The sequence below is a fragment of the Marmota flaviventris genome, chromosome 5 (genome assembly GCF_047511675.1).
Source record: "Marmota flaviventris isolate mMarFla1 chromosome 5, mMarFla1.hap1, whole genome shotgun sequence".
Lineage (NCBI taxonomy): Eukaryota > Metazoa > Chordata > Mammalia > Rodentia > Sciuridae > Marmota > Marmota flaviventris.
The window spans coordinates 49,342,443-49,365,178 of NC_092502.1; the positions used below are offsets into that span (position 1 = coordinate 49,342,443).

The following is a 22,736-nucleotide window of genomic DNA, read 5'->3' on the forward strand; positions in this document are numbered from 1 at the left end:
TTTGAAGGGTAGAGGGTGGGTGGGTGTGAGAAGAGTGGGTTTAGGACCCAGAAGCAGGATTCGCTTCTAGGCATTGTGTCCCATTGGTTGAAGGTCCTGGCCATGCTGTACCTCTTCTTCCTTCCCTCATCTTCTTTCTTTTTCGGGTATTAGGATGAACCCAGGGCCTCAAGCATGCTAGGCAAGCACTCTATCACTGAACTGCATCCTCAGGCCTTTTTATCTTGAGACAGGGTCTCCTAATTTGCCCAGGCTGTCGTGCAATTTTCGATTCTTCTATCTCAACCTTCTGAATAGCAGGGGTTATAGTGTGCCAGGTTCCTGCTTTATATGTAAGGGTTAAAGGTGAGAGAACTTCATTTTCATACCAACTGAAGCTGGCCTATGTGCCTATTTGTACAATTTGGCTGTTACCTAGCTAATATCTCTCAAGTGCTCCCTCCCTCCACCCCCCTTCACCAACTCTGTACTGGGCCTTGCTCCAGAGTTTCCAGCTTGCCAGGCATGCTGCTCTAACCTAGCTCCCTAATTCTCTTTCTTATCTTTGAATGCAGTGTTCTAGGAGCTTGTCTCCTTGGGTTTCCAAGTGTACCAGAATTCAAGGGTCAAACCAGTGTAAAGCAGATGTGGGCAAATGGCTAAGAGAACAAAGCTTGTTTAGGGTCCAGCTGGTAGTGAAAAGATGTGCACTCTGGAGATTTAGGCTTGGGTCACAGAGAGACTTTTTTTGTTCTGCTGGAGCACTGAAATCAAATTTACAGAGCTTACAACCACAGTTGCCTGGCTTCTGTAGCTGTAGGCTTTACTTCCTCTTCCTAAGCACAGTTTTGCTGAAATCGAAGCCATAAGTTGCTCTATCCACAATATTTCCAGTTTGATAAGTGGCCCCCTATAACCTAGGTGCTTGAGCCAGAAATATGGTGTTATTTTAGTTGCTCCTTCCTCACATCCATATCCAGTTAATCACAAATACCTATTAAGTCCATTTCCAAATGTTCATTTTCTCTCCCATATTTCCTCTCCTGGCCTCCATAATGTCCCCCACATTTTTAATATATTCTTATTATCCACCTATAATTAACTCTCCATAAAGCAGCCAAGTGATCTTTCCATGATACGTGTTCTGCCTACCACCTGTGGAGGAATACTGTTCAATAATGTTTTCTGGGTCTGAGGTTGTGGCTCAGTAGTAGAGCACTAGCCTAGCATGTGTGAGACGCTGGGTTTGAGTCTCAGCACCACATAAAAAAATAAGTAAACAAAATAAAGGTATTGTGTCCATCTACAACTAAAAAAAATTTAAAAAAGCAATTGTTTTTTGCACAAAGTTCAGATATTTAAGCATGAATTGAATGGCTCTGCTTAGTTTTGTAGTTTCACCCTTTTCCTGTTCAAAGGTGACTTTTATCTGCTCTTGTCTATAATGCCCTTCTTCTTTTTTAGTCAATTCTGCTTCACATTCTTTGGAATTATTCCCTCCTTTTCTCTAGCCTGGACAGGGTTAGTTTATTTTGGCATAATCAATTAGCATACTTCCACACATTTGTCCCAAGTCTTAATAGGTTGCACCATATTGAAAGTTTATCACCTTTGAAAAGCTTCAAAAATTTTTATTACTCAGCTGTAACTTAAATCTTTAGTATATGCTCAACAAATGTTGAATATTCGAATGAATGACACTATATCACCTTAACTGTGCCGCGCATATATTCCCTGGAGGGGGCGCGCGCGCGCGCGTGTGTGTGTGTGTGTGTGTGTGTGTGTGTGTGAGAGAGAGAGAGAGAGAGAGAGAGAGAGAGAGAGAGACCCCAGCGTGAGGGAGGCACAAAATTCATTTAAGAGCACTTGCTTACTTTTTTTTTTTGTCCCTGTAATTCTATTTCTGGAAGTCAGTGGTGGGAATCTAGGACTTTGCCTTTTGAACGTTCCTGGATGATTTTTATGCAAGAGATCCAGGTATTATATTGAGAAATCTTTACCACGGCTAAGGGTAACTTTCTTACTTAAAGTCTGTATCTGAAAGCCCCTTAAGGATAGGTGCACCGCGATATTTCTCTAGGCCGGTTCCTAAACCTGGAAAACGTTTGTTGAGAGAATGACGAAATGATAGGGGATGTATATAGAGGGCTGCCACACAACTTTTGAAAACTCCATTCTTTTTTTTTTTTTTTTTTTGGCAACTCCATTCTTAAGGCAGCAGAAACGGACTTTTTTTTTTTTTTTAAGAGAGAGTGAGAGAGAGTATTTTTTTAAATATTTATTTATTTATTTTTTAGTTTTCGGCGGACACAACATCTTTATTTGTATGTGGTGCTGAGGATCGAAGCCGGGCCGCATACTTGCAAAGCGAGCCCGCTATCGCTTGAGCCAAATCCCCAGCCCCAAAACGGGTTTCTTTTTTTTTTTTTTAACCTTCTTAAACCAAGCCTTTTGGGCAGGGTCTTCCAGCAAGCAGTCACGCTGGACTACATTTCCCAAGGGGCCATGCTTTCGCCACGCAGGCGTACTTGGGACCGCTAGCTTGCGCAGGCGCACTTGGGAAACTACAGTGCCTGTTTTCTTCCCAGAGACCCGCAGGTCGCCTGCTCGCATCCTGCCCCCGCCACTCCCCCAGCTAATTGAGCCTGGCTGATTGAGCCCAGCGACACTGCTAGTGTGTGTGAGGTTGAAGGCAGGAGTCATGACTTCGCCGCTCAGGTTCGACGGGCGTGTGGTACTGGTCACCGGGGCGGGAGGAGGTGAGCCTGGAAGATTGTACGGCCGGCGCGTGCCCCCCTCACGCCGCGGACCCTCCGGTTTGGGTCAGGGATATGTGTGCGGTCGCAGTCCAGGTTCAGGCGTCGGGACTGTGGGCGGGGATGGTGAAGCGGCTGGCAGAGCGTGGGCTTGACCCGGTGGCGGCGGTGGTGAGAGGAACCGCAGTTTAAAGGCACTGAATCTGAAGGGGAGCGCCCGCGAGTGGGGGGATCCGCCTTGAGACGGGAGTCACTGAGGCAGGTGCAGCCTACTTTCCCCAGCACCCACGGGCAGCTTCCCAAACCCGGCTGGGCGGCGGGTTGCACAACTGGGTGAAAGTTCTTGGCTCTGTGGGTGTTGATTATGACTCTTGGTGTGGGGAGACTCTTGTTAGGCCTTGCTCCGATCTCTTAATCCTGAAAAGCCGCCTCAGGCCTGGAGGTCCCATCTAAGGAGTGGAGATGCCAGCTTCTGGACTTTGACAAGGCATTTATTTAGTTTTTACTTTCTAATGTCTGATGTTTTTTAAGTTCTGGAGAGGGCCTATAAAGAGGACATCCATCTGATAAGAGCCGTCCTTGGAGTTTGTATTGTATGCTTATCAAGCCAGGCCGTGTTTTCAAAGTCCGGTGGAATCCTGGAAAAGTTGTAAACGCCAGTGCCTGCAGGGACGAGGTAAATGATAGAGGAATAAAGTGGGAATGGGACCGGAAGAGTGAAGAAAGGAAGAGCAGAGACATTTCTGAAGTGGACCATCCCTTAGGAAATTTGCCAGATCCTCATATATTTCAGGAGAAGCAAACCGAAGAAATGTTATGTGAAAAAACCCAAACAATTTTTAAAGAACAAAAATTAAAACAAACCACTTTCACACACACTGATCCTCTGCAGTAAGATTTTTGCTCTAGTTTCCCCCAAGTAGGTGATCTTTGTAACCTTCACATGCAAGGGATCATAACTTTATGCATCCTTGATTTCCCTTTTATAGAGCCTTGTAATAAAAGGGTCCTAACAAGGAATTATTTGAATTACATATTACAAGCCATAAACAATGGAATTGTCAATTAATTCATATGTACTTTTACATCTTCATTGATAAACTACATTTTAGTTTGCCTTTCAGAAAACAATTTCATTATTAATTGTTGTCCAAGTATTTTATACTCATATTTGTATTTATTCTGAAATGAGCTTTTGGGAAACCATTTTGCTTACTCTTTGTTTTTGAAGGTAATAATGTAATTCACTGGGTATTTTAAATTTCTTTTGGCAGTGACTTGACAGTAAGCAGTGCATTGTATACCAGATCCCCTCCCCCATCTCCATTTGAAGCAAGTTCATGACACAGTACATGAAAATGCTGTGCACTCTGAAATTTTCTATTCTGTTTTATTACATCCCACAAAAATGACTTTGAAACATTAATGAATTGTGACTAGAAAATTATGAGCTTAGCTCCTCCTGTATAAATTGGCTGAATTCTCTCATCCATTCAGATTGGCTAAATTCTAAAATTATGTGGTGATATCTTTTAGTTTTGGAAAATTTGTGTTTTGGGTTCAAAATAAAATTTTTATTTTGTGTTCTTTCTTTTTGGGAAAGCCTGATAATTTAACCATTATCATAAGGTGATAATTTATTCACCTTAGTTTGTTATTTGTATACTTATTTATCAATTAATTTATACCAAATAAAAATTGTCAATTCAGTTCCTCCATTTATCAGTGAAATTTATTAACTTAAATTTTAGAACATGAACACATTGAAAAATTTTAGTGTAAAAGTAAGTCTTCTAGTTGCTGCCACCGTCTGTTCTTCAATGGTAATTACTAATTGCCAGTCTCTCATATATTCTTACATATTATAAAATCTGTATATGTACACATATCTGTATATGTAAATCTATACTTTCTAGCTCTGAATCAGAATTAAAGTTTTTTTGTGTGTGTTTGATTGTGTAGTCAAGCTTCAGTACAGGATACAGAAATCGCTAGATAGTTTAAACAAAAGGATTGAATACAGGCAATTGGGTTTTAGTGATTTTTCTTAAAATGACTTTTGGAACAATATAGAACTGGTACATTAGAGTAGCCAGTAGTTCTGAGTCTGCCATTGGAATTCTGTCACAGCTCACATAAATTCAGATTTAAAGTATGGACGCTGCCATTCAGGGATTAGGAAGCTGGCTAAGTAGGTTGCCTCCACAGGTCACTGTATTTTAATAAATAGGAAGGTTCAGAGAAAATCAGCTTCTTAACCAGTACTTACAGCTCAGATTCTAGTAAAGTGACCTCTATCACTTCCATTTTCTAAATTTTGTGCAAATGCATCTAATGGTGGAATCTAGTTCACATCTGGCATTTTAGCACTAGGTAGCAAGTTAGGAAATGTAAGTAGGTGTATAGTAAAACGTAGTTTTAAACTTTCTAGCCTCTGCAAGCAAATGAGAGTGGAATAGAGTTTGAGAGTGCAAATGAAGACTCTTCTGTTGTAATTACTGACTTTCAAATGGGGACTGAGTTGAGTGGACCAAAATAATTCTGACATTTTCTGATTATTTTAAACCAGGTTTGGGCCGAGCTTATGCCCTGGCTTTTGCAGAAAGAGGAGCATTAGTTGTTGGTAAGTTGGTATATTTTTCTTTTTAATCAATAGTTCATAAAAATACAGTCTTCACAAGCCACCTTTGTCTTTCTATTAAATAATTTGTGAAGGTATAATTTCATCATAAAGTTTTAACTTCTCCCAGCACATCTTTTACCCCCTAAGGTGAACTTTTTTTTTTTTTAAGATTTACTTTTTAAAGTAGTTTCACTTTTGCCTTTTCTTTTTTTTTCTTTCCACACTTTTATATTGGTGCATTATACTTGTACATAATTATGGGATTTGTTGTTACATATTCATAAAAGTACACATAATAATATAATTTGTTGTTTTACAGAATTTCTAACTTAATAGAATTGATAAAGAAGGGCAGACATTTGTTGTATACAAGGAAATTCTTGACTTTAGTATTGTGGGCTATAAGTTTTTGAGGTAGAAAGCTTACCTACTAATTTAAGATCAAAGGAGAATCCCCAAAAATACATTGATAAAATAAATAATTGAAATAATTTGATTTGAGAATTGGAAGTTTGGAGTCAGGCAATAAAAAGTGTGGGTCTCTTATCTCTTTCATCAAAAGTTTTCACTTCAAAACTTAAAATTCATTCATGGGTCAGTTTTATGAGTTTTAGTTGTATGATGGGATTGGGGTCAGTTGGAAGATACTGTATTGAAGAATCCCAAAGATGAGAAATTTTAATAATCTAAATAGTTTGGACTGGTCTGATTATTTGGTATTTGATAGATACATAGTAGACAGTTTGTCCATAACTAGGCCTTTGTGTGGAATAACTGAATGAATGCTAAGTGTAAGTATATGTGTAGGGCAGATGTTAGGACCTGATGTTTATTAGTATCTTTCTGGGATAAAATTATTGACCACAGTGATTTCTTAATCCCAATTTTCCTGGGGAATACAGAGAGAGAAATTTCTCTCAATTTGTTTATGGAGACATGTAACAAAAAAGTAAGCATGCAGCGAGATTTTCTAAACAAAGAAGGCCCAAGCAGTGGAATGTAGATTATCTTTATGAAAGGGACACAGAGACTTTGGATGTTCCTTGCTTAAGATCATAGCTGCTCTGTACTCCTTCAATCGGTTTCTAGTAGCAAGGATAGATTTTGACATTATAGTGTTTGAACAGGGGCCACTGTTGTAGCCGCTCTCTCTTTGACATAAATTTGGAAGAATATTTGATGTGTAGTCCTAAAGACTCATGCTGTTACTATTTTTTCTTTTCTTCCTTTTGAAGTGTTACTATTTAGTTATTAATATTTTTATTTTATAACTTTTTATCTATTGCATCATTCCTATTCAAGTTTTCATAAGTACAAAGATCTCATCTTTTCTATTTCCTGAAGAAATATTACCTATACAAAGAAAGTGCTTTGTTCTTTGACTCTTTTGTTGACATTGTCTTTTTGGGGGGAGGGGCTAGTGTGTCTGAAATTGGTTGAATTAATTTTTCTTTTTTCTTTTGTTTTGACTAAGATATAGACATAGTATGTAAACTTGTTTTATATGAGACTTTACAGCAGTGTATGTTTGTGTAGATTGTGTTTGTTTTACTATTTTGAATTTGTTAAATTCAAATGATGAGTGTTTGAATTCTGATAAAGGTAATGTACACAGGGACAATGTGTCATATTTATTTTCTCATCTTATTTAAAGATGGTATTTCAGCAAGTCCTGATCAGAAGTCCAAGAAAGCAGAGGAAAAATATTTGCTAAACTTGGCTGAAGAGCCAGATTTAGTTTTGTGTTAAAGGGCAGAATTCAGTCTTTGTGAATCTGCAGAACCTTTTTTTTTTTGGTACTAGGGATTGAACCCAGGGTCTCATACATGGTAGGCAAGGACTCTACCACTGAAGCAGACAATGGGCCCTTTTTTAAGATTTCATTTTGAGACAGAGTCTCACTATGTTGGCCAGGATGGCCTCCAACTAGCAGTCCCCCCAAATTGCTGGGATTATAGGCATGCGCCAATGTGCCCAGCTTGTCCAGAATTTTCAGTTGATATTTTCTACACTTTTTTAGTTTGTGTCCTACTTCTGAACTTTCTAGGCCACCAAGATATTGTTACCTTACACACATAAACATTCTGTTTCCAGGTTGTGTGCCATGCACAGACTTTTCTCCTTTGTTAATATTTTCTTGCTTGGAATAATTCTTTCCTGAGGAAGCAAACAAATTGTAAAGGGAAATATATAAATCTAGGATGTTATGATGACATCAGAATATCTTGTTTTTGGAAAAGTGATCAGTCAGCTTATCCTATGACTAGTTCAGAGGCCAGTAAGAAATAGGACCTTAAGAAATAAAGTAGCTTGTTTGTCAAGTCCTCTTTTGCTAGGTTGTGCAGGGTTATTAAACAGCCTTTTAATCTAAGTGGCTCAGAGTAATAAAGAATTATTTCATGTTCATGTTCAGTTTCCTGTTAGCTTGTGTTGTACTCTGTGTTCCTAATTTCAGGATGCTAGCTGAAGGAGCAGCTCGTATCTGGGACATTGCTATTATTGGGGCAGAGGGAACATAAAAATGGATCTACTTGGTGGCTTTTTAAAGCTTTTGTTCAGAAGTGATATGCCACTTAACACTTATATTTTATTGGCCAAATCCTTTAGCCAAGACTAAAGTATATCATTTAAGAAATTTTCTAATTTCATATTAATATGAGTGCTTTGTTTTATATTCCATAATATAAAACACTATGGACTATTTAAATTTTGGTATAAGAATTTCTAAGCTTTAAGTTTCATGCTCTCAGATGATGTTTAGTTTTGTATAAATTACATATTTCTAGAGATTTGTGCATATTTGAAGTAGGTGCTGAGGTGCTGGGAATTGAATAATTTTGAGGTTTCCTTAGAACAAGAGCCATACCCATCTTTGACTGGTGAGTTTTAGCTTAAGGGCATGAATGCAAGGCAAACTGACATGTTCCAGGAAGGAGAACCTCTTCTTAGTAAGAAAGGCAAGGCAAACATTGTTATACTCTTGAACTGAAGAAGTAACACCTTTGGAAAAATTAAATTATAATCCTCTGAAGTAAGATTGACATGACTTTTTTTTTTCCCCCTGTGCTGCAGGTTATAGAATAACTCCTAAGTCTTACATTCCTGTGGGCTGAAGCTAGAATTTATGTTTTCGACCACTGTGCGGATCCTGCCAATTAGGAAGTGCATGGTTTAGATCCTAACTCTACTGCCTAATTTCATGACCTTTTTATTTATAGCTTCCTTCCTGAACCTGTAAAATTATGGTGAAGTTAAATTTCATAAAAAATTAAGGACCTTTATAAAGGAAAGAGAAAGGAACCTACTGCCTGGTTACCATGTACTAGGCATAGTGCTCAAGAATGGAATATATTAGTTCATCAGCGAACTGAGGTTTTGTTTCCTCAGGAGGCATCCCAGTTCCTTTATTTAAACCATGTTTCTCTTGTAGTACTTAGAAAAAGGGCTGCTTTAAGCACCAATGTATTTTCTGCAAGTGTTAAGATAGTGCTTTGCTTAGTAATCATGGGTATGTGCTGATTGAGTGAAAAAGTTAAACTTACATAACACAAGAAGAAAGATCACTACAAAATTTAAGCTTATAATGAAGGAGCCATATATCACTTATATATAATGAAAGAGCCCACATCCCCCCTAGAGGTCTTTATGACTGTCATCATGTTATAGGAGAAAACCTTTGAATTGCTTTAGGATAGCTTAGCTATTTACCATTTTTAAAGCCCAGTTTAGAAAAAATTAATAAAGCTAATAGACTTATTCAACAAATATTTATTTAGTGATCTGTTAGGTAGCAAACACTGTTTTTGGTGCTGGGTGACTACAATGGGAATTAGAGAGGGCCTCCACTTTCATGGAGTTTATATTCTAGTGAGGAGACAGACAATAAACAAATACTTATGTAAAAATATAATAGATGATGTGGTAAGTGCTATGGAGAAAAGAAATTATGGTGAATAGGATGGAAAGTGCTGAAAGAGGACTTTCTAAAGAGAGACTTGCAGGGAGTAATGGATGTAGCTGTAGATCTGGGACCTAGAAATTTCTGGCAGAGAGCAGCTGGTGCTGAGGTCCTTAGGCAGGAGCAGGCTTCTTGTGTTTCATGTGCAAGAGAGCCAGTGTGGCTGGATTGAGTGAGATCCTTGAAGGGACATAAACAAAGACAACAGTAGAGAATCGAGACCAGATCACATAGGACCATTTTGCTCAGAGTAAGTGCTAGTTTTTAACCTGATTCAGATGGGTGAAAAGAGGAGCAGTATCACTTGATTTAAAAATTAAAGATCATTCTGGTTGCTCTTAAGAGACTTAGATGTCAGGGAGCAAGAGTAGAAATGGAGAAGGATGATGGGCTCACTGGGTTTTATTTTTTTTATTCTTTTGTGTACATGTATAATTTTCTATTAAAATAAAAAGTGGAAGCAAAGAGGACAGTTAAAGGCTATTGCTGTAATCTACTGCTATGGTTTGGATGTGGTTTGAGTAACCTCCAAGGCTTCATGTAATTTATCCCCATGTGAGATATCAGGAGGGTGGAAGCCTAATCCAACTATGGTGTTTAGAGGTTTGGCCTTTTGGAATTGGTTAGGTTTTGATAAGATCATTAGGATAGAATCCTCCATTATTGAATCCTGGTGGCTTTATGAGGAGGGGAACATATTAATTGATTCATTTATCCTGTCCTTTAGGAATACCTTTGATGCCTTCTTGTTGTGAGACAAATTGAATGATGGTGTCCTTTCCATAAGTCTTGTTGGAACCTAATTCCCAGTGCAACAGTATTAAGAGGTGTGGCTTTTGGGAAGGGATTAAATCATGAGGGTTGGGCCCTCATGAATGGGATTAGCACCCATATAAAAGGATCCACATTAGAAGGGAGTACCATCTTGCCCCTCCATGCCTTCTGTCATATAAAGACATGGTGTTACTCCTCTGGAGGATGCAGCAACAAGGCACCATCTTGGAAGCAGAGAATGGCCCTCATTAGGTCAGATTTTTGGAATTTGGACATACTGGTCAAAACTGAGAAATTTCTGTTGTGCCTAAATTTCATAGTCTGTGGTATTCATTATAGCAGCATGTATGGACTAAGATAAAGACCTAATTGAAGAGATTGCTCTCTAAATTATCACAACAATTTAGAGTTCTTCAAATATTTAGATATATTTATGGCCACTTTGGAAATGAACCAAGATGATTATATCTTTCAGCCAAATAGTGAAAACACTGTGCTCTCCCAAGAGTTTTCCTTTTACTTGGCTATCACATAGCTGAAGGGTGATCCTGAACAACTATTACCCTGCAATTCCGGTATGCTCATCTTTTGCTGATAAAACATCTTTTCCCTTCTTTAATAGTGCTGTTGCACATTTACAGTTAAGTCATTTAAATAATTTTTGGTAGTAGTCAGAATATAAATATAGGTAAACAATCTCTAGTAGATCTACGGCTCTGAAATCAATGAAATGATTTGGGATGGGGGGATACTAGTGATTGAACTCAGGGGCACTTTTACCATTGAGCCATATCCCCAGCCCTCTTTTTTTTTGGAGACAGGGTCTTGCTAAGTTGCTTAGGAATACTAAGTTGATGAGGCTGACCTCAGCCTCCTGAGTTTCTGGGATTACAGGTATATGCCATTACACCAGAGATGTTTTGTTTGTTTATTTCTTTTCTTTTTTTTTTTTTTAACCAGGGGTTGAACCCAGGCCTCGTACATGCTAAACTTGTGCTCTTCCACTGAGCTACAATCCTAGTTACTCTTTTTTTTTTGGCAGTGGTGGGAATTGAATCCAAGGTCTTTTGCATGCTAGGCAAGTGCTGTGCCAGCCCTGAAGTGATTCTTAATACTATTTTTTTTTTTTTTTTTTTGCTATAGGAAACTATCAAAATGGGAGAAAGGCACCAAGGATAGAGAATAAGAATGTATAGGACATCTAAGAAATTATTAATAGCAGGTACCTCTGGGAAAGATTCAGGTGGGAACAGGAGAAAAAGTCTTAGATTTATACAGTTTGAATTTCTTTAGAAGCATTTTTTTTTTAAACATAGAGAATTAGATTCTAGTTTTATATCAGTGTGTTAAATTTTTATAAATTTTTTTAGTTGTACATGAACATAATACCATTATTTATTTATTATTATGTGGTGCTGAGGATCACACCCAGTGCTTCACATGTGCCAGGCAAGTACTCTATCACTGAGTCACAACCCCAGCCCTGTGCATTGACTTTTGACATCAGAAAAAAAGAATCTCTTCAACAACAACTACACTTAAAGTACTGCTTATTCTTATTCTGAAATAAAAACAGTTTATGGATTTGTCATTGGTAATAGATATGACTTGGCGATAGTTTTTGGATTGAGTATGTATGTGAACATGAATATGTGTAAGTAATGATTAAGCACTCTTCAAATGTACAGTGTTATAACATTTTCACTCTTACTAGGTAAGTAGAAAGTTAAAGATTGCCATATAAACTATGGCAAAAAGAAAGAACTATCATCTGGATATGCTGGTGCACTACTGTAATCCCAGCTTCTCAGGGGGCTGAGTCAGGAGGATTGCAAGTTTGAGGCCAGCCAGGGCATCTTAAGGAGACCCAGTTTTAAAATAAAAATGAAAAAAATAAAGGCATCAATTAAAGTGAGACCAGATACAAGGCATCTTTAAAGTTAAACAGTAAACAATAGGGAAATCCACTGCAGATTTTTGAGGAAGGTACTGATATATTACAAAGGGTGCCTTAGGAACATTATTCCAGCAATAGTCAGATAGCCTAGAGAGGTTTAGATTGGAGGCAAAAGACCACCTGGTAGGCAATAGCAGTAATGTAGGCTTGAAGTGATAGAATAGGAAGGAAATGGAGATAAAGAATTTCTCAAAAGAACTGGCAGCTCCTCACTGCATAAACTTGTCTACCTGAAGAGCCCAAAGCACCCAGCATAGTGCTGGGTCCAGAGTGGGAACTCAGTAAACATTTCAAGAATCCTAATGAAATCAATGACAAGACCTGCTGATATAGGACATGTGCTTTTCAGAAATTAAGAGTGACTAGGAGAAGTCTTAGTAGAGAGAAGTGACATGAAGAAGAGGGGACGGTTTGAGGGAGATGATGTTCTGGGTTATATTTTTTGTACAAATTAAAAGTAAACTATATCCTCTGAGCTGGTTTAGTAGTCTTGATTTCAGGAGACCCAAAGCATATTTGCTGTTATAGTAATTGGAGCCAATAATAAAAAATTGCTAGGTACCAGTTGTGGTGGCTCTTGCCTATAATATCAACAGCTTAGGAGGCTGAGGCAGGAGAATTGCAAGTTCAAAGCCAGCTTCAACAATCTAGTGAAGCCCTAAGCAACTTAGTGAGACCCTGTGCAAAATAAAAAATAAAAGAAAGGTGGATGTGGCTCATTGGTATGTGTCCCTGGGTTGAATTCCCAGTTCCAAAAAAAAAAAAAAGGCAGCAGCACAGAAAGAGAAACAAAAAACCTAACTTCTAAGAATAAAAACCTGTACAACAAATAGAATTTTAAAAGACAAACCCAGTTTTCCATCTAGTTTATAAAACAAAACTCCGAAAAACAGTGTACATAATACTCATTAAGTAATACTTATGCTCAGATGTGAGCTTTATTTCTCTCAACATTTCAGGAAAAGAATTTGATTTGCTAACACATAGTAAATAATTAATATCTTTTACAAATAAAGGACATTTACAAATTATCAGAAAGACAGATATCCCCCAATAAAATGTGAAATGAATAGGCAAAACAGTAAGAAATATAAATGACCAATGGGTACATGAAAATAAAATGTTACTCTATTAGTGTTCAAAGAAGTGTAAATTAAAATAATGAGTTACAATTTATAATCATATAATTGTCAGACTGAAAGGAATGGCAATCACCAATATTGTAAGGATGTGAGGAAACAGGCATTCTCAAACATTTGGTTCTCTTTCCAGGCTCAATAACTTGGTAATTGATCTTTAGGTATCCATTTACCTACGTACAGTATACTTTTTATAGGATCCAAGTGTATTTTAGAATTCCTTGGATCCCCAAATTTCCAGCATAGCTGTTATTTAATAAACTTTGGGGATGGATTTTTATGGAAAAACCGTGGGAGTCTTTAGGAGACCATCCAAATTAACGACAGAAATAGGGCCAGCTGTGGTGACTCATGCATATAATCCTAGCAACTAGGGAGGCTGAGGCAGGAGAACAGCAAGTTTGAGGCCAGCCTCACCAACCTAGTGAGGCCCTAAGCAACTTAGCATGATCCTATCTCAAAAATAAAAAGGGCTGGGAATGTGGCTCAGTAGTTAAGTGCCCTTGAATTCAATCTGTAGCTATTCACCCCCCCCCCCCCCCCCCGCCAAAAAAAGGGAAAGTATTTTGTTAAAAAAAAAATCTTCAGAGTCATAAACTGGATTTTGTATGGAGAATTTATGGCTTTAGTATGTGATTATGGTTTCAGTTGATAAGATTCTCTCCTTAGCATCTTAACATGTTTCCTACCTATTTTACAAGTGTTTGAGTAGAGAAGTTGCTTTATGTTTTTCTCTGTACCCTTCCTAAACAAATGTAATTTTTTTTCTTAGTGAAAATGATTGTTGTTTTTGGGATAAACTAAACATGCTTGCAGTGTTAGAGGAGCAGACAGATATTATAGTTGGTCTAGGTCCAGACTAGGTTTTGCTATTTTGTATAGTTTAGGAGCCTTGGGTTAGGACCTTTTCCACATTGCTTTTTCATCTATGAAAGCAGGAACTGCTGTTTCTACCAGTCTCAAAATTGTATGGAGATTAAATGTTTCAATATATACAGTGGTTCACTGAAATGTAAAGTATACATATTAGTATGTTGGTATTACTAGTACTACTTGCACCACCACTACTACTATTACTACTAGAATTTTAGCCATATATTGAATTGATAAGTGTCACATAGTATATATGTACTTCTCTTTGTACATACTTGTCTTAACATTGTTATCCAAGCCCTTCGGTGTTAACCAGGGCTTTTCTAGTTTTTAATCCCTGTGATTTAGCTCTGGTTATAGTGGGATGATTGAATGGGTCACTGCTAATTTAGCACTCTCTAATGTAGATACTTGATTTGAATAAGTCTGTTCTTATATTGTTTGACTACATGTCATTTTCTCAATAAATTATCCAGGTTGTGCTTAACTGGTTGCACTTTGTAAAATTTCCACTTGAGGGTAGTGTTTCATCATGCAGGTGAACAAATTTATCAGTGTATTTCAGTTGATTTTGAAATTTCTTGTGCTTATTTAAGAATAGTCATAAAAAACTGTTAGCTGCATATCGTAAAGTCTGGAAATTTTTTAACTGATTATTTCCTGTAATTTGAATAATTGCATGGAAATGAATAATTAATAGTCATAATTAGTCTTCGAAGAATCATTACTTTTTCAGCTCTTGAGGGATAATATAAGCCTCTTTATTATTTCATATCTGTAGAACATTCATTTTTATTTTTTAAAAATATTTTTAGTTGTAGATGAGTGTGATACCTTTATTTTATTTTATTTTATTTATTTTTATGTGGTGCTGAGAATTGAAGCCAGGGCCTTATACTTGCTAGGCAAGTGCTCTACCATGGAGCCACAACCTCAGCCCCTGTAGAATATTTTATTTAAAATTTTTTTTTATATTTTAGTTTTAGTAAGACCGGTCATTGTATATATCCTATTATATTGTTAGGAAAAAGTATACCCCAGTCTACCTTTTGAAAAATGAATTTCTTTAAAAAAAAAAAAAAAAAAAAAAAGAATGAAAACACATTTGCCCTAGCTGGTTTTTAAGAGTGGCCTGGCATTGACTTTCTATCATCCCTTTTCCTTCTTAACTACCCAATCCTACTTTGAAACCTTGCTTCAATTTTTAAAAAGTAAATTTTTCTAAAGAAAAAGATTGTGTTTTCAATTGTATTGAAAGATTTAAAATTCTAATGTGTACCATCACATCATTTATTAGTTGGTTATTTTTTATGGCTGTATTTCTTAAAATCTATGGATTACTACCCCCCCAATTTACTGTGCAGATTCTTTCTTTCAAGTATTTTTCTTGAATTCTGCTTTTTCCAAGTTATTTGGCATTGATTATTTGATATTCATTAATTTTTTTTGTGTTACTTCGTATACTTTGCCTTGGATTATTATATAGATTACCTTTGTTATTCATCTGTGTTATTTAGTTATGTTGGCCCTGTTATTTAGTTGTTGACCTTGGTACATACTTTGTAATATATTAGTGTATAATCTGTGTTGCTGTTGTGGTCATATACTTCAATTTTAGTAAATTAGAAACTCTTTGTGGGCAAGCATTGTTCTTACAGATTTGTGTGTTCCTCTAGATTATTTTGAAAATAGTAAATGTGCAATTATTTTAATAACTATATTATTGAATGTAGGAAAATGTCATGTGATATGGTCAGTTGTTAAATATATAAAGATGGAATCATGATATAAATTCGTGACTGAACATGTATTAGTTCTGTATGTAATTTTTGACCTCTTTTAACAATTTTTTTTTAAAGTGGTACAGGAGATTGAAACCAGGGCCTCACATATGCTAGAAAAATGTTTTACTACTGACATCCCTTTTCTTTTCTTTTCTTTCTTTCCTTCCTTCCTTCCTTCTTCCTTTCTTTCTATATATTATTTATATATGACAGTGAAATTCATTATAATTCTTATTACACAAATAGAGCACATTTTTTCATATCTCTGGTTGTATACAAAGTATATTCACACCAATTTGTGTCTTTATACATGTGCTTTGGATAATAATGTCCATCACATTCCACCATCATTAATAACCCCATGCAGCTCCTCCCTTCCTCTCTAACCTCTCTGCCCTATCTAGAGTTTGTCTATTCCTCCCATGCTTCCTCTCCCTATCCCAATATGAGTCAGCCTCCTTATATCAAAGAAAACATTTGGTTTTTTTGGGATTGGCTAACTTAGAATTATCTTCTCTAACTCCATCCATTTACCTGCAAATGCCATGATTTTGTTCTCTTTTATTTTTGAGTAATATTCCATTGTGTATATATGCCACATTTTTTTTATCCATTCATCTATTGAAGGGCATCCAGGTTGGTTCCACAGTTTATCTATTGTGAATTGTGCTGCTAATTTTTTATTTTGAGACAGGGTCTTGCTAAATTGCTCAGGCTGGTTCAAACTTGCAATCTTCATGCCTTATCCACTTGAGTACCTGAGATTATAGGCTTGTGCCACCAAGCCTGGCAACAGTTTGTGTTTTTTTCATTCTAGAACATGATAGTATATTTTATGAAAATTAAAAAAATTTACAAGTGTTTAATAGTTTAAACCATGCTAGTAGTTTAAAACCATGCTTTTTTTTTAATCACCATTCATGTAAACAAAGATTTTCTTGACCTGAAGATTTTTCACATTGTATGTTTAATCTCTTCATTTTGTTGTTGTAAGAACACTTAATATGAGATCTGCCCTTTTAACTGATGTTTGTTTACAAAATAACAAGCGCTGTGTTGTATAGCAGATCTCTAGAACTTATTCATCTTGCATAATTGAAACTTTGTGCCCATTAGTTAGCAACTACTTCCATTTCCACTCTCTCCCTAGTTCCTGGAAACCACCATTCTGTGCTATTCAAGATGTTCCATGTAAGTGGAATCATTCAGTATTTGTCCTTCTCTAATTGTTCTTTTCACTTAGCATAATGCGTTTGTGATTTATCCCTTTTATTTATTCATCTATCCTTGGACATTTAGATTGTTTCTATACCTGATTATTGTGAATAATGCTGCATTGAACATGAAATGCTCATGTCTTTTTGATATTTGAAGAGAATTTCCCTTCACTTTCATTCTGATTTCATTTTTTTCTGGATGCATAACCTCAAGTGGAATTGCTGTATCATTGGTAGTTTTAATTTTTTTCATTTTTTATTAGCACATATTAGTTATACATTATTAGTAGGATTCTGTGTGATATTTCCATACATTCATACAGCATTGTGTTGATTCATATCCCACTACCCTTCTTCCACCCTGTCCCATTCCTTCCTGTCCCTAGTAATCACTGTTGTTTCAGTATAACTTCAATTTTTCCCCCCAGGTACTACTATATTGTCTTTGGCGTATTGAATCATGAAGTGATTTTCACGTTTTTTCTTTTAACTGAAGAGTTGAGCCACTCTTTTTTTTTTTTTTTTTTCCAAGAGGACAGCCTTGTAAAGTTAAAAATTTCATGTAACGAACTTGTGTTCTAAGTGTTTTTGCTGGTTCTTTGTGTCTGTTCAGAAACAAAGAGGCATGTCCTGAAAATGCTTATGGTGTTTTTAGCAAGTCGGGGAAAGGAAAGGAAAAACTGGGCATGTCATTGAGGAAATAGACTAGTAATTTGAATTTCATTTCTAACCTATGTTTTGAAGCTCTAGAAATTAAATTAATTGGTATTTGTTTTTTGCACTGCAGTGAATGATTTAGGAGGGGACTTCAAGGGAGTTGGTAAAGGCTCCTTAGCTGCTGATAAAGTTGTTGAAGAAATAAAAAGGAAAGGTGGAAAAGCTGTGGCCAACTATGGTATGTATTTAAGATAACTGTATTATTTCTTTTGTTTTCCTTTGGTTGATGCATTTGCTTACATTAATAATCTTTGAGAAAATATCTTAGCATTTCTATGTAATTATGAAGTTAGATTTTTATCTAAGTCTGTCACAGTTCTTATGCTACATAATACATAATATGTGAGAATTTAAAAAACTTTTGATTTAAATTATTTCACATGATTATACTCATTTTTCTGTTTAATCATTTTATTAAGGAGCACATGATACATAATTAATAAATTATAGATACAGTTTGTATTCTCAAAAGATCTGTTTTTGGTGGGGTTCTTTTATTTTGTCTTTTTTTGGAACTGGAGGTTGAACCCAGGGCTTTGTGAAAGCAAGGTAGACTCTTTGCCATTGAGCTACATCCCAGCCCCAAAGATCTATTTTTAAGGGCTGGGGTTGTGGCTTAGTGGTAGAGTGCTTGCTTTACATGTGTAAGGCACTGGATTTGATTTTCAGCACCGCATATAAATAAATGAATAAAATAAAGGAATATGAACAACTAAAAAATATTTTTAAAAAAGATCTGTTTTAGCAGGGCATGGTGGCACATGTCTGTAATCTCAGCTACTCAGGATACTGAGGCAGGGGGATTGAGAGTTCAGGACCAGTCTGAGCAATTTAGTGAGACTCTGTCTCAAAATAAAATAGAAAGAGCTGAGATATAGCTCAGTGATAGAGCACTTGCCTAGCATGCACAATGCCCTGAGCTTGATGCCCAGTACAGCAAGGGGAAAAAAAAGATGAAAGAAATAGAGAGATCTGTTTCATTAAAAGGTCTTATATATATATCTATAGAATGATCTTAAGAGTATTTTTTAAAATATTTTTTTCATTGTAGATGAATACTATATCTTTGTTTATTAATTTATTTTTATGTGGTGCTGAGAATCAAACTCAGTGCCTCACATGTGCCACGCAAGCACTCTACCACTGAGCTATAGCCCCAGCCCGATCTGAGTCTTTTAAAAAATCTTTTAAAAAGATTCTTATAAATATAGTATAAGAAGTGAAATGACACCCGTTTCTGTATTAGCTTCTATGTTCCATTTCTGCATAAGTTGTCAATGCTATATGTAACTTTCTTATCTTAGTAAAACTAAGAATCCAATTAGGTGTTAAATGAAGTCATGGGCAGAGGTTGGGTGGAACAGTAAATGCAACCTTTACATTTGATGTGTTCATCCTAAATCCTAATACTGGGGATTGAACCACGCATGGCCTCATGCATGCTAGGTAAGTTCTCTACCACTGAGCTACATCCCCAGTCCTTTTTTTTTGTATTTTGAGTCATGGTCTCATTAAAGACGTCCTTGCTGAAGATACTCTTGCCTCAAACTCTGTAGCTGTTATTATAGGCATGCACCACTTTACTTTTTTTTTAATATATATTTTAGTTGTAGATGACATGATAACATTTATTTATTTATTTGTTTATGTGTTGCTAAGGATAGAACCCAGTGCCTCACATGTTAGGCAAATGCTCTACCACTGAGCCCCAACCCCAGCCTGCTTTTTTTTTGAATGTTAAGAATTTTAATTGATTTATCACAAAAGCATTGAGCAAATGTAATAATGTTAATAAAATTCTTTAAATATTTAAAAGAATTTTAAAAAAATCAGTGCAGAAAATAGCATTAAAATTGTTTGGCATAATTACACACATTTTAATCTTCCACATTCTCTTTTTTTTAATGCCTTTATTTTGTTTACTTATTTTTATGTGGTGCTGAGGATTGAACCCAGTGCCTCGCAGGTGCTCTGCAACTGTGCTACAACCCCCCACCCCCCAACAGTTTCACATTCGTTTTGGAATTCTAGTTTTAAAATTTGTAACCATGTTAACTTATAGGCAAATAAAAAAGATTGCAGTTGAACAGATTTTATATAGAGTCACACAGATTGGAAAACTATTTCCTCAAAATCTTATGGTCAGGGCTGGGGTTGTGGCTCAGAGGTAGAGTGTGCACCTTGCATGCATGAGGCACTGGGTTCGATCCTCAGCACCACATAAAGTAAAATAAAGACATTGTGTCCACCTAAAACTAAAAGAATAAATATTTTTTAAAAATCTTATGGTCAGCAGTTCAATGATTTTTAAGTCAAAATCTGAATAATTTTTAGCTTTTCAGTTTTAAGAATTATCCCAGAGGTGGGTGAGTTAGTGCATACCTGTAATTCCAGTAGTTTAGGAGGCTGAGGCAGGAGGATCGCAAGTTCGAAGCTCTAGCCTCAGCAATTTATTGAGGCCCTAAGCAATTCAGTGAGACCTTATTTCTAAATAAAATACAGAAAAGGATTTGGGATGTTGCTCAGTGGTTGAGTGTCCCTAAGGTCAATCTCCGGTACCAAAAAAAAAAAAAATTCTAGGAAAATGTTTGCACATTTAAGTGTATGGTATTTACATAACATTGTTTGCCAGCTTAGATATATTTACTAACCTTGGTCCTTGGTTACATTTTATGTAACCAAAAATACCATCTGGGGCTGGGGTTGTGGCTCAGTAGTAGAGCATTTGCCTAGCATGTGGAAGGCACTGCATATAAATAAATTAATTAAATAAAGCTCTATCAGTAACTTAAAAAAGTACCCCATATAATCCAACTAGGATTCCATTTTATTGATGACTTCAATTACCAGGAATAAGTTCCCTAAAGTTAAGTAGCAGTACCTGTATTTTCTTTCTTCCTTCCTTCCTTTCTTTTTTTTCTCTCTCTTTTCCTCTCTTTCTTCCCAGTCTCCCTCCTTCCTTCCTTCCACAAGGGATTGAACTCAGGGGTGCTCAACCACTGAGACACATGCCCAGAGCTTTTTTATTTTGAGACAGGGTCTTGCTAAGTTGCTTAGGGCCTCACTAAATTGCTAAGGCTGGCCTCAGGCTTGCATTCCTCCTGCCTCAGCCTCCTGAGTTGCTGATATTACAGGTGTATGTCACCATGCCTGGCAGTATAGGTTTACTTTTAAAAGCTAATGGTTTAAAACCTATATAGCACAAGAGTTAAAATCAAGAATCAACAAATGGGACAAATTCAAACTAAAAAGTTTTTTTTCTCAGCAAGAGAAATAATATGTGAGGTAAATAGGGAGCCTACATCCTGGGAACAAATTTTTACCCCTCACACTTCAGATAGAGCTATAATCTCTAGAGTATACAAAGAACTCAAAAAGTTAAAACAACAAAAATTAAATAACCCAATGAATAAATGGGCCAAGGACCTGAACAGACACTTCTCAGAGGAGAATATACAATCAATCAAAAAATACACAAAAAAATGCTCATCATCTCTAGCAATAAGAGAAATGTAAATTAAAACTACTCTAAGATACCATCTTACTTCAGTAAGAATGGCAGCCATTATGAAGTCAAACAACAAGTGCTGGTGAGGATGCGGAGAAAAAGGTACACTCGTACATTGCTGGTAGGACTGCAAATTGGTGCAGCCAATTTGGAAAGCAGTATGGAGATTCCTTAGAAAGCTGGGAATGGAACCACCATTTGACCCAGCTATTCCTCTTCTCGGACTATAGCCAAAGGACCTAAAAAGAGCATACTACAGGGACACAGCAACATCAATGTTTATAGCAGCACAATTCACAATAGCTAGACTGTAGAACCAACCTAGATGCTCTTCAATAGATGAATGGATAAAAAAAAAAAATGTGGCATATATACACAATGGAATATTATGCAGCACTAAAAAATAACAAGATCATGGCATTTGCAGGAAAATGGATGGCATTAGAGCAGATTATGCTAAATGAAGTTAGCCAATCCCTAAAAAACAAATGCCGAATGTCTTCTCTGATATAAGGAGAGCAACTAAGAACAGAGTAGGGAGGAAGAGCATGAGAAGAAGATTACCACTAAATAGGGAAAAGAGGTGGGAGGGAATGGGAGAGAGAAGGGGAATTGCACGGAAGATGGAAGGAGACCCTCATCATTATACAAAATACATGTATGATGATGTGAGAAAAAAAAAAGAAATGTGTCACATTAGATTGGGTAGAGAGAGTTGATGGGAGGGGAGGAGAGGGGAAGGGGGTATAGGAAGGGCAGCAGAATAAAATAGACACTAGTAGTGCTGTATGTATATAGGTGACTGCATGACCAATGTGATTCTGCAACCTGTACACTTGGAAAAATGAAAAATTATACCCCATTTGATTCAAATGTATGATATGTCAAGATCATTGTATTGTCATGAGCAACTAATAGAAAAAAAAAAAAGCTAATGGTTACTGACCTGAAAACTAGATTGTTTTCATGGGCCAGAAATAAAATTACATAGACGTCATTTCGAAATTTTCGGGGAGAGGAAGTAGGATGTGGTTTGAATGTTTGAGGGAATAAGACATTTTACTATTTTCTTTGCACATTGGAGATCTAGCAACAATGTTTTCAATTTTATTTCATTTGTGTACTTTTGTGTGGTGCTAAGAATTGAACCCAGTGCCTCACACATGCTAGGCAAATGCTGTGCCACTAGTTACAGTGCCAGCCCAATGTTTTCAATTTTAAAACTCTGTATTTTTGAAAACCCATTTTTTAACTATGAAAATTCCAGACTTCCCACTTTACCAATTTTGATATGCTGTCTATATCAGTTAGGGTTCAGTCAGAAAAACAGAAGCCTCTCAAAGTTTTCCAAGTATGTAGAGCTTTAATACAGGGAACCAGAAGCTGGCACAGCCATTAGAAGGGCTGTGCAAATGAGTGTCAGGGAGGCTGCCAATGACCAGGTTAGTCTG

General features: G+C 36.5%; 1 protein-coding gene across 4 annotated transcripts in view; it reads left to right on the forward strand.

The window, feature by feature from the left end:
- The first annotated feature begins 2,542 nt into the window (after positions 1 to 2,542).
- Positions 2,543 to 22,736, forward strand: part of Hsd17b4 (hydroxysteroid 17-beta dehydrogenase 4) — a 101,691-nt gene continuing 81,497 nt past the window's right edge. The window contains exons 1-4 of one of the 4 annotated variants that reach the window (XM_071612206.1): positions 2,543 to 2,697; positions 5,305 to 5,358; positions 16,994 to 17,034; positions 17,848 to 17,955. In XM_071612206.1, coding sequence (XP_071468307.1) covers positions 2,681 to 2,697; positions 5,305 to 5,358; positions 16,994 to 17,034; positions 17,848 to 17,955 — 220 coding nt within the window. In that variant the 5' untranslated portion in view covers positions 2,543 to 2,680. Of the gene's footprint in view, positions 2,739 to 3,340; positions 3,412 to 5,304; positions 5,359 to 16,993; positions 17,035 to 17,847; positions 17,956 to 22,736 lie in introns of those variants that run through there. The other 3 variants (XM_071612207.1, XM_027941125.3, XM_027941127.3) reach the window with 3 other exon arrangements.